Raw genomic sequence first — 12,217 nt, 5'->3', positions numbered from 1 at the left:
CATGTGCTGCATTGTAAAATGACTTTTCCTTTGCTTCTTCCAGTCAACCAAGAGCAAGAAGTCTAAGATGCCAGCACCAGCATCATCACAGGAATATGTGCCCCCAGATGGTGGTTGGGGCTGGGCAGTGGTCATAGGAGCTTTTGTCTCAATTGGATTTTCTTATGCATTTCCTAAAGCCATAACTGTGTTCTTCAAGGAGATTCAGGAGATCTTTGACACCTCATACAGTCAGATTGCATGGATCTCTTCAACAACATTGGCTGTTATGTACGCTGGAGGTAGGTGAATAAGCCTCTACTGCAGTATATGTTGTATAACTAATCCATAAGCAGTTTGTGAAGGTACTTTACAGATGTTGGCTGGAACGCTTTAGAGCAAGTTCTGTAATTATAGAATGGATGCCCCTTCAATGGCAACCACTGCGTTTATTTAGCTCCTTCGATGCAGTAATTCAGCCAGAGAAAAAAGAAATGCCAGATGCATTTGAGAAAGAACATCATTTATGAAGCCACTTTTTGATTTGTCTACAATCATATGCCTCACCCGTAGTTTTAAAGTAATTTCGTATTTGAGCTAAGATTGCGGAATGTTACAAATGGGAGGTCAATCAAGGTTGTTCTTCATGCCTGGCCACAATCAGTTTAAAGTTACAGTGTTTGAGGTGAAAATAAGGGTAAATATGGGCTCCTGTTCCATTATTAAAAAGTCTGTTTGCCTGTTTGGTTCAATTCAATGGCTTCTCAATCACAAGCACAATGAGATTTCAAACTGTATATTTTTGTCTTCCTTGAATAATAGCAATAATGTTGCATTTGTTGTGTTTACGCTGATTCAACTGGGATTTATTCCACTTTTGCTTTTATTACATGGATTGTAGTGGGAGTAGCATTGGGTGAATAAAGCAGCTTGGAGAACTGTCTCAAGAAATAGCATTTAACTTCATTTCCGAAAACAACAAAGTGGGAGTTGCCACCCCGCTATGCTTGTCCCATTCACTGTCTATCCTCAGTAGTTTTCCCACTGGCCATCAACAATGGCTTGTCGCACCAGTATCATTTTTCCAAGCCCTAGCCAGAATCAGCCCGATTTTGGGGACCATGTGTCAGTGTTAAAGACAGATTAGTCTTTGTAACGAAAAGTAATTAATGTTACGTTAATACCATTACGGCAGATCTATATAGCCGGTATGACAGTTATGCGGTTTATAACATTATGTTTTAGGACTTTTATTTTGGCTTATGAAAGTGATACAGTTTTTCAAACTGAAGATAAAAGAAATGGATCATGTGACATGTTCTGAATCTTGCTGACAGGAAGCCTGAGTGGTTTGATTCTAAAGAGATCAAATGGGAAAAAAAATAGAAATTGCTGTGAAAACTCAGCAGGTTTGTCAGCGTCACTTCTGAAGAAGTGCTGAAGAAGGGTCACTTGACCTGAAGTATTTACTTTGATTTATCTCCTCAGATGCTGCCTAGACCTGCTGAGCTTTTCCAGCAATTTCTATTTATGTTGCTGATTTACAGCATCCACAGTTCTTTCAATTTTCAGATCAAATGGAACTTGGATTGTTTTGTTGAGGGAGAAGTAAACTATTTAAATTTGGAGACAGTTTTAAAGCCCACAGTGGGAACACCTTAAGTTGTGAATTTTTAAACTAACCCTTAACTTCCAAGGACTTGAGCAATCGTTGGAAGCAAGCATAACTGATTAGCATTTCTACCTAATTATGAAGCTAATGTGTTTCCTGTTGCTGTGGCAAAGACTATAAATCTTAGAATCATAGAATACCAACAGCGTGGATGCTGACCATTCAGCCCAGTGAGTCTACACTGACCCTCCGAAGGGCATCCCACCCACACCCAGACCCACCCACTTACTCAATCCCTGTAACCCCACATTTCCCAAGGGCTATCCCACCCAGCCTGCACATCTTTGGACTGTGGGAGGAAACTGGAGCACCCGGAGGAAACCCACGCAGCCGCGGGGAGAATGTGCAAACTCCACACAGGCAGTTGCCCGAGGCTGGAATCGAACTGGGTCCCAATGAAGGAAGTAATTTTGAAATCCGGTCACAGGGTCCGTGTGAATCCAAAACCATCACGTACAACAACTTTGACATTGCTGTTTTATTCTATAGGGTCAGTAACCAACAGGGAAATGGGAAGCAAAATAAAGAGTTGACCAGGCCTGCACCGTAAGCAGTGAAAGTGCTGACCCTATTGTTTACCACATGGAATGTGGTTGCAAGCTTAAGATGGAACTTTAGGAGTTACAATAAAGCTGGGAGGTTCGCCAAGCTGGAGCTAGAAAGAGATTTCTAAGGGAAATGCAACTTTAGGAGGTAATAGTGGGAAGGAAAAAGAACACAAGTAAAACCCTTGGAACTTCCCTTAGAAGTTATGGATCACTTTTGATTGTATCTTGAAGAATTTCTTCTTAAGGGGCCCAATGATGTTACAAAATCCAGGGTTTTAGCTGTTATCACAAGTAGGAAGAGGCAAATTCTATTCAATGGTGTCAAACATAAGTTCATCAATGTAAAAAAAAGGTAGTGTTTTACAATCAACAGGTTGTGTAAAAGTCTTTACAAGGTGGAATCTTCTCCAGGGCCTGGCTTTCAATCGAAGTTAAATGTTGGAATTTCTATTTAAAATATTGGTCTGAACAGCAATCATGATTGGTGGAAATGACTATTATGAGGGGGCATAATTTTAAGGTGACTGGAGGAATGTGTAGAGGAGATGCCAGAGGTAGGTTCTTCACACAGAGAGTGGGTGGGCGTGTGGAATGCGCTGCTGGCAATGGTAATGGAGTCAGATGCTTTAGAGATGTTTAAGTGACTCTTGGATAGGCACGTGGATGATAGTAAAATGTAGGGTATGCAGGGTAGTTGATCTTAGTAGGATAATAGGTCAGCACAACTTCGTGGGCCGAAGGGCCTGTGCTGTGCTGTACTGTTCAACGTTCTACATTTTGTGTTCTATTATCCACCTTTATGCAGTTTCCGCTGGTGGTTTATTTGGTGTGTGCAATACCTTTTAACTCAAATGAAGTATTTGCTAAATTTGTTCTTGCATTACAAAACTTATGTGACCAGCTTCAATTTCTTTTCACATGTTGGTAGCTAAACATTTTGATCTCAGGCAGGAGCCCCTTCTATATTACATCAAGCTCAAACAGTGGCAAATAAGTAATTGCATTTATTTAATTTAAAGAAAAATACTCTGATGCCCCACGCAGTTTGCAAAGACAGACTTATAATACAGCATTAATAAATGTTTGTTCAATATAAGAAGTGAAAACGATCACTTTGAGACTTCAGTTGGGTAAAACAAAAGTCAAATGTTGTTAAACGTTTACACTTGGTATATAATTTCCCATGGGTCAAATCCAATGCTATTTGTTTTGTTTTTATCTGAACGTATCTATAACATAAAAACAGGCTATCTGATAGAATTAAAACCAGAGGACTCTCAGTCTCTGAAGGCTTTGTTACATTTCCGGCAACAACTTAAGTGAAAAGTTGCTGAAATTCCTGTAAAACTGACTCAAACATCCCTTCAAATCATTCCCCAAGCATTTTTACTCGTCTTCCTTTGAAGTGAAGGTGAAGCCTGCAGAAAGCCCTGTTGAATGTCAGGGCTGTTGACTTTCGAATGTTGGTGAGGCTGACAGATTTCTGGTTATATAAAGAAAGAATGTCAACAAAAAGTTTATTTTTAAGACTTGCTCATGGGATGTGAATACTGTTGACAAGGTCAGCATTTATAGCCCACCCTTCATTGTCCTTGAGCAGGTACTGAGCTGCGATTTTGAACTGCAGCAGCTTGTGTGGCGTAGGCTCACCCACTGGTAGGAAGGCAGTTCCAGGTTTTGACCCTGAAGCACAATAAAGGATTCTAACATTGTTCCAAGCCAGGACAATGCGTGATTGGGAGGGGAACTTGTACATGGTGGTGACCCCATGTATCTGCTGCCTTTGGTCTGTTACAGTGGCCACCTCCAAAGTAGAGAGAATCTAATCATCTTCCTGTGATGTTCAACTGCACTACCATCGCTGTATCCCCCACTGGCAACATCCTGGGGCTTACTATTGACCAGAAACTTACCTCATAGCATCTACATAAATACTGTAGATGTAGGAATAGTCAGAGGCTGGAAATGCTGGCATCTGTCATGTCCCCAGTGCCTGTCCACCATCCTCAAGGTACAAATCAGAATTGTGATGGAATACTCTTTACTTACCTGGGTGAGTATGGCATCAAATAACACTTAAGAAGCTCACCCTTCACCTGTACATGGTAGCAGCATATATATCATCAAAAAGATGCACTTCTGCAAAACTTGTCAAACTTCCTTTGACAGCACCTTCTAAATCCATGACGTCTGCCAGCTTGAAGAACAAAGGCAGAAGATACATGGGAACACCACCATCTTCAGGTTGCCTTCCAAGTTGCACACCATCCTGACTTTAAATTCTGTCACCGCTTCTTCACTGTAACTGGGACAAAATCGTGGAACTCCATTCTGAACCAGCACTATGAGTGTTGCTGTTCCAAAGGGATTGCAGGAGCTCAAAGAGTCAGCTCACTATCATCTTCTGAATGTCAGTTAGATATAGGCAATAAATGCTGACTTTACCAGTGATACTGACCTCCTATGAGAGCTTTAAAATAAATTAACATGGGATAGAAGCAGTTCATAAAAGATATTGACAGTGGGAACGTATTTTAGTGTTCTGTGCCACATCTCAGTTCTCACTTATATTTTACACAGCAACCTGCAGGCATTCACAGTCGCTGAAGTGTTAGTTGGGTGTCCATGGGTTTATTGAGGTATCTTGAATTCCAAAGCTAGGCCACAATAATCAGTTTAGCCGCCAGGCATTTCAAAGGACAGATCAGACTACATTCTGTCATGCCAAATATATGCCAGGCAGACTCAAGTGCTTTCTGAATCAATTATTTGATCAAGATTTCTGGAAAAGATATAAGAAAGCCTGGCAATAGCTCTGTTCAATTTTGGAAGGAGGATGTATTTAGTTCTGGCCCATGTGCCACAGTGCAGAAGGAGTTAAATATCCCTACTTAGAGATAAAGAACAAGCAGACTCAGGGGCATTGTATGTGCACTCATCCACAGTCCAAGATATTCTAGACCAGTTTGTTAAAGTGCAGGTAGCTATTGGCAATGCTTCTGTAATGAGTACAACAGCTCACATTCTGTGTCGCTGATCATGGAATCTCTTCTCTTCGCCTGGCTGATGAACCTGATCGTGGAGACTCATTTCCAACTGTACCTTTGGCATGTGTTTCCAGGAGGATGAACTGGTTTTTTGCCTTGACATCATTGACATTTCTTTCTCTGGACCCTTTTCCATATATTCTCTTGCTGTTCTCAGAGAATTGTGTCTTTCCCTGCTGTAGCTGCACTGTCCCCACTGCAGCCTGTAGCTGCCACTGTCCCCACTGCAGCCTGTAGCTGCCACTGTCCCCACTGCAGCCTGTAGCTGCACTGTCCCCACTGCTGCCTGTAGCTGCACTGTCCCCACTGCTGCCTGTAGCTGCACTGTCCCCACTGCGTCCTGAAGCTGCACTGTCCCCACTGCAGCCTGTAGCTGCCACTGTCCCCACTGCAGCCTGTAGCTGCACTGTCCCCACTGCTGCCTGTAGTTGCACTGTCCCCACTGTGTCCTGTAGGCGCACTGTCCCCACTGCTGCCTGTAGCTGCCACTGTCCCCACTGCAGCCTGTAGCTGCACTGTCCCCACTGCTGCCTGTAGCTGCACTGTCCCCACTGCTGCCTGTAGTTGCACTGTCCCCACTGTGTCCTGTAGGCGCACTGTCCCCACTGCTGCCTGTAGGTGCACTGTCCCCACTGCTGCCTGTAGTTGCACTGTCCCTACTGTGTCCTGTAGGTGCACTGTCCCCACTGCTGCCTGTAGGTGCACTGTCCCCACTGCTGCCTGTAGTTGCACTGTCCCCACTGCTGCCTGTAGTTGCACTGTCCCCACTGTGTCCTGAAGCTGCACTGTCCCCACTGCGTCCTGTAGCTGCACTGTCCCCACTGCTGCCTGTAGCTGCACTGTCCCCACTGCGTCCTGAAGCTGCACTGTCCCCACTGCTGCCTGTAGGTGCACTGTCCCCACTGCTGCCTGTAGTTGCACTGTCCCCACTGCTGCCTGTAGCTGCACTGTCCCCACTGCGTCCTGAAGCTGCACTGTCCCCACTGCTGCCTGTAGTTGCACTGTCCCCACTGCTGCCTGTAGCTGCACTGTCCCCACTGCAGCCTGTAGCTGCACTGTCCCCACTGCTGCCTGTAGCTGCACTGTCCCCACTGCTGCCTGTAGTTGCACTGTCCCCACTGCAGCCTGTAGCTGCACTGTCCCCACTGCTGCCTGTAGCTGCACTGTATCCACTGCAGCCTGTAGCTGCACTGTCCCCACGCAGCCTGTAGCTGCACTACACTTATTACTGCCTGTAGCTGCACTGCCTTTACTGCTGCCTGTGGCTGTACCACCCTTACGGCTGCCTGTAACTGCACTGTCCCCACTGCGTCCTGAAGCTGCACTGTCCCCACTGCTGCCTGTAGGTGCACTGTCCCCACTGCTGCCTGTAGTTGCACTGTCCCCACTGCTGCCTGTAGCTGCACTGTCCCCACTGCGTCCTGAAGCTGCACTGTCCCCACTGCTGCCTGTAGTTGCACTGTCCCCACTGCTGCCTGTAGCTGCACTGTCCCCACTGCAGCCTGTAGCTGCACTGTCCCCACTGCTGCCTGTAGCTGCACTGTCCCCACTGCTGCCTGTAGTTGCACTGTCCCCACTGCAGCCTGTAGCTGCACTGTCCCCACTGCTGCCTGTAGCTGCACTGTATCCACTGCAGCCTGTAGCTGCACTGTCCCCACGCAGCCTGTAGCTGCACTACACTTATTACTGCCTGTAGCTGCACTGCCTTTACTGCTGCCTGTGGTTGTACCACCCTTACGGCTGCCTGTAACTGCACTACACTTACTGCCGCCTGTAGCTGCACTGCACTTATTGCTGCCTGTAACTGCACTGCCTTTACTGCTGCCTGTAACTGCACTGTCCCCACTGCAGCCTGAGGCTGCACTGCCCTTACTGCTGCCTGTAACTGCACTGCCCTTACTGCCGCCTGTGGCTGTACTGCCCTTACTGCCGCCTGTAGCTGCACTGCACTCATTGCTGCCTGTAGCTGCACTGCCCTTACTGCATCCTGTAGCTGCACTGCCCTTACTGCTGCCTGTAAGTGCACTGTCCTCACGCAGCCTGTAGCTGCACTACACTTATTACTGCCTGTAGCTGCACTGCCTTTACTGCTGCCTGTGGCTGTACCACCCTTACGGCTGCCTGTAACTGCACTACACTTACTGCCGCCTGTAGCTGCACTGCACTTATTGCTGCCTGTAACTGCACTGCCTTTACTGCTGCCTGTAACTGCACTGTCCCCACTGCAGCCTGAGGCTGCACTGCCCTTACTGCTGCCTGTAATTGCACTGCCCTTACTGCCGCCTGTGGCTGTACTGCCCTTACTGCCGCCTGTAGCTGCACTGCACTCATTGCTGCCTGTAGCTGCACTGCCCTTACTGCATCCTGTAGCTGCACTGCCCTTACTGCCGCCAGTAGCTACACTGCTCTTACTGCTGCCTGTAGCTACAATGCCCTTACTGCATCCTGTAGCTGCACTGCCCTTACTGCTGCCTGTAACTGCACTGCCCTTACTGCCTCCTGTAGCTGCCTGCCCTCACTGCGTCCTGTAGCTGCACTGCCCTTTCTGCTGCCTGTAACTGCACTGTCCCCACTGCAGCCTGTAGCTGCACTGCTCTGACTGCTGCCTGTCACTCCCCTGTCCTTACTGCTACTAATAGGTCCTGAAAGCTGAATTGAATCCCGTCCAGGTCCCACAAGTTGCCTTACCAGACCTTTAACAAGGTTAATGCCAATCACAGCCTGTGGGAAGGTGCTGCCAGTGAGACTCCATTTTGGCCTGTGAGAAGTGTCCCAAGGCGCAGGATGGAGCCAATGCACAGGCACATCGGTCAGCCAATGTTGTGAAATTCCTCATCTGGCCTCTTTACACCCACCTGTATCTCAGGCTAATTGTTCATCCGCCCCTGGAATGTTACAAACCAACAGACAAACTCAAGAATCCATTTAGGGCTAGCTCAGGGGGTTTGAGGAGAGACTTAAGATACAGTATTCCAGAACTGAATTCACAGGTCTCATTGTTTTTCCTCTCCAATCCCAGCAGGAGTGGACCAAGTAGGTTAATAAAGATGCTGCTAGCCAAAAGTATTACGGTCTTTATATACCTAATGCAGATAACCTAATAATCTGGATTTACTTGCAAAGGAATTGGAAAACCTGTAGTGTGACTGTGTTAGAGGTTTCTTGGTGCCAGAGCAAGGGGGAAAGTAACTAATACATTAGTGGATGATAACCTGTCACAGAAAACAAAATAAAATTAATCTTCACTGTTTATTAGATTTCTGAGCTCATGGCAGAATTGATGGGCAAGTATTGTTAGCTGTTTTGGTTTGCACCTTGGCCCTTGTCACTGAGTCAGTCAGTTGTTAGGAAAGGAACGGGTTAGGGGAAATGAAGTGTCAAGGGTGGGCACACATTTGTGTTTGACTGATAGCTCCGTTCACACAGGGTTATTTCTTGAAGAGTTGGTGTTTTTCCTCCTCATCTTCCCATCGATCAGGCCTCGAGCTGTTTCTTGTTTTCTACAGCTCTCCCACTGCAGTAGGTGCCCTTTAAGAAGGTGATGGTGAGCTGCCATCTTGATCCCAAGCTCAGCTGCTCTGAAATCTTGGCTTGTCGTGCCAGTTGCCGCATCAGAAAAATGACCACTAGGCATCACGTTTCAGGAGCAGGAAATGGCCAGGAGGGAGTCAGCTGCCAGTTATCCACCTCCACAGATTTCCCTCTGTTGTTGCAGTTAGTGGAATTTAAAGTCAGGCTATTGAGCAGTGAAGTCAAGAAGCCCTTTATTTCACTCCAAAGTGGGTGGAATCTGGAACTGAGCCACACGCAGTATAATTGCTGCTGTGTCAGTTGACATTTTACAAGGGTGAGATTGGCAGAAGTTTATCAGGTAATGAGATCAAGGGATGAGAAGCAAACAAAGTTGTTACAGATTTGCCAACATCTTTACTGAATGGCACGGCAGATTAGAAGGGTAGAGTAGCCTTCTTCTTTCTTCCTGTGTTGCCTGCTATCCAATTGCGCCGTGAATTCAACATTCAGAATTCAACATTCAGAATTCAATATTCAGAATTTAACATTCAGAATACAACATTCAGAATTCAATATTCAGAATTCAATATTCAGAATACAACGTTCAGAATTCAATATTCAGAATACAACATTCAGAATTCAATATTCAGAATTCAACATTCAGAATTCAATATTCAGAATTCAACATTCAGAACTCAACATTCAGAATTCATCTCCTGTTGCTTGACTTAATCATTAGGACAAAGAAAATAAAAGTTGGAGTAGGCCATTTCTCCCTTGAGCCTCTTCCATCATTTGGTAAGATCGTCCTCTCATCAAATTATGGCATTAACCCACTCTCCTGTCTGCCCATCACCCTAGTACTTGACTCCCTTGGCAATCAAAACAATGTCTCACTCTGCCTTGAAAGAATTGAATGACCCCACTCCATTCCTGTCAGAAACCCAATGGCCAACATTTATAACTTGCCCGTAGGTGCCCTTTAAGAAGGTGATGGTGAGCTGCCATCTTGAACCACTGCAGTCCAGTTAAGGAAGACAGAAAGGGGTGGAGGGTCTGACTTAGAGCCAGAACTGGAGTCCTGGAACAATCAAGAGTGAGAGAGAGAGAGAACTAGGATAGACTGGTGGATTTGTTGTCCCATGTACTGAGATACAGTCAAAGGTGTTGTTTTATGTGCTACACGGGCAGATTGTACCATTCAAAGTGCATCAGGATAGCAGAATAGAGTGCAGATTACAGTGCTAGAGGTGCAGAGAGAGATCAATACTAACATTTGAAAGGTCTTTGGAGGGAGGGAGGTTGAAAGAATTGGTAACTATATGTGTCCAGTTTGGCTATGCCACAATGGCTATGGGCTCCCCATCCTGCCCCACCATTCACCTCTTTTCTTTGAGCTTGCTCTACCGTAATGAAAGATCACTATGGGCAACTAACACTGGGTTTGTACGAAATACTGGTTGCTGGGGTACCCCACCTGTCTTATTTGACATGTTTAGCTCTGCTGCCTCCGTTAACAAAAGATCACCACACCTTTAGTTTTGCATTCCTATAATGTTAGGGCCTCGACCCATTGACATATATAGAGCAGGAAGGTCAGATAACAGCAACCAAACTTAATGTTGAAAATTTACCATTCAGACGAGTGCAGCCCTAAACAATTCACATAAACTTTCGAAGTTACAGCATGCAGTCACAGTATTTGCTTCCCTTTTGCTTTTGTCATGGCTTCTTCCACCTTCATCATTGACCTAACAATGAGTTATTTATACAGTGAAGCAGTGGAAGGAGGGAGAAAATACAACATATGGCCACATTACTGACACATTTATATTTTGTGTTCACGTTCCGCCTCATTCAAAAAATACTTAAGTTTTGGGCCGGAGATCACTGAAATTTGTTGAGGCTGCACAGTTCAGATTCACTAGTGTATAGGGACTGGGGATACAATCGCAGTTTTTCTAACAGCATTTAGGTGACATAAGGCACTGAATTGTGTTGCTAGGTCGCACAATCTCTGCAGATTTGCCCATGTGCAATCCTTTCTTATTTACCAGCTCACTCGGCAAACTAGTTGGGATCTTGCTTAGGATTGCTGGGTCATGCTCCCAGCTCGACAGTACTCCACGCCAGAGTGAGTAAAGTGATTTTATGTCAATCGTGCCCGCAGGATTGGTTGCATTTTCAGCGAATTCACAGTGTATCTTTTTCACAGTGACCTGAATTTTTTTTTAAAAGGGACAACGCCGATTTGCAGGAAAGAAAAGAATGTCTGGCAACTTTTGTTTCGGCCAGTGAGCTGTGCCTGGTAAATGGAGCAAGATTTATATCATCACGTTCCTGCAGGAGTGTCAGCCTCACTCAGTTGGCAATACTGTTCTCTTTTAATTGTGTGTGTGACCGAGTCTGGTAGTCTACACTAATGTCATACTGAGGGAGCGCTGTACTACCTGAGATGCTATCTTTCACGTTAGATGTCAAATTGAGGCCATGTCTGCTTTCTGAGATGAATTAGAAAGCCCCCTTTTTTTCCTTTATTCATTCATGGGATGAGGGCGTCACTGACCAGGCAGCATTTATTGCCCATCCCTAATTGCCCACAGGGCAGTTCAGCATCAACCACATTTCTGTGGGTCTGGAGTCACATGTAGGCCACACCAGGTAAGGAAGGCACTTTCCTTCCCCAAAGGACATTAGTGAACCAGATGGGTTTTTCCCCACAAGCGACAATAGATTCATGGTCACCATTAGATTCGTAATTCCAGATATTTTCAAGTAACTTTAACAATACAGAAAAGACCTTTGAGTTATTGCTGCTGGAGTCATAGAATCCTGGCAGTGTGGATAGAGGCCATTTGGCCCATCAAGTCAACACCAGTCCTCCGAAGATTGTCCCACCCAGACCCAAGCCCATCCCTGTAATCCTGCATTTCCCATGGCTAGCCCACCCAGCCTGCACATTCCTGGACTATAAGAGGAAACTGCTACAACCAGAGGACACCCACACGGACACAGGGGAGAATGTGAAAACTCCGCACAGCCAGGCACTCAAGGGTAGAACTGAACCAGCAGCAATAACTCAAAGGTCTTTTCTGTATTGTTAAAGTTACTTGAAAATATCTGGAATTACGAATCTAATGGTGACCATGAATCTATTGTCGCTTGTGGGGAAAAACCCATCTGGTTCACTAATGTCCTTTGGGGAAGGAAAGTGCCTTCCTTACCTGGTGTGGCCTACATGTGACTCCAGACCCACAGAAATGTGGTTGATGCTGAACTGCCCTGTGGGCAATTAGGGATGGGCAATAAATGCTGCCTCGTGCTATGAAGCAGCAGTGCTAACCACTGAGCCACTCCGCCACCCTTCCCCAGTTAGCTACCCCAGTTAAGCTCTATATCTTGGATTTGTACAGTTGATGGATAATTCCATTTTTAGGTTTGCCCAGTCTCGCCACTGA

The 12,217-nt window shown here is 45.8% G+C and overlaps 1 protein-coding gene across 5 annotated transcripts in view; it reads left to right on the top strand.

The window, feature by feature from the left end:
• LOC125460853 (monocarboxylate transporter 2-like) overlaps positions 1–12,217 on the top strand; it is a 318,309-nt gene that overhangs the window by 47,989 nt on the left and 258,103 nt on the right. For all 5 annotated transcript variants that reach the window (XM_048548973.2, XM_059652552.1, XM_048548972.2 and 2 more), the window contains one exon: positions 44–281. In XM_048548973.2, coding sequence (XP_048404930.1) covers positions 68–281 — 214 coding nt within the window. In that variant the 5' untranslated portion in view covers positions 44–67. The remainder of the gene's footprint in view (positions 1–43; positions 282–12,217) is intronic.

This window comes from Stegostoma tigrinum, chromosome 18 (genome assembly GCF_030684315.1).
Source record: "Stegostoma tigrinum isolate sSteTig4 chromosome 18, sSteTig4.hap1, whole genome shotgun sequence".
Classification (NCBI taxonomy): Eukaryota; Metazoa; Chordata; class Chondrichthyes; order Orectolobiformes; family Stegostomatidae; genus Stegostoma; species Stegostoma tigrinum.
The sequence above is the reverse complement of the archived record's forward strand: the minus strand, read 5'-3'. Positions and strand labels throughout refer to the sequence as shown.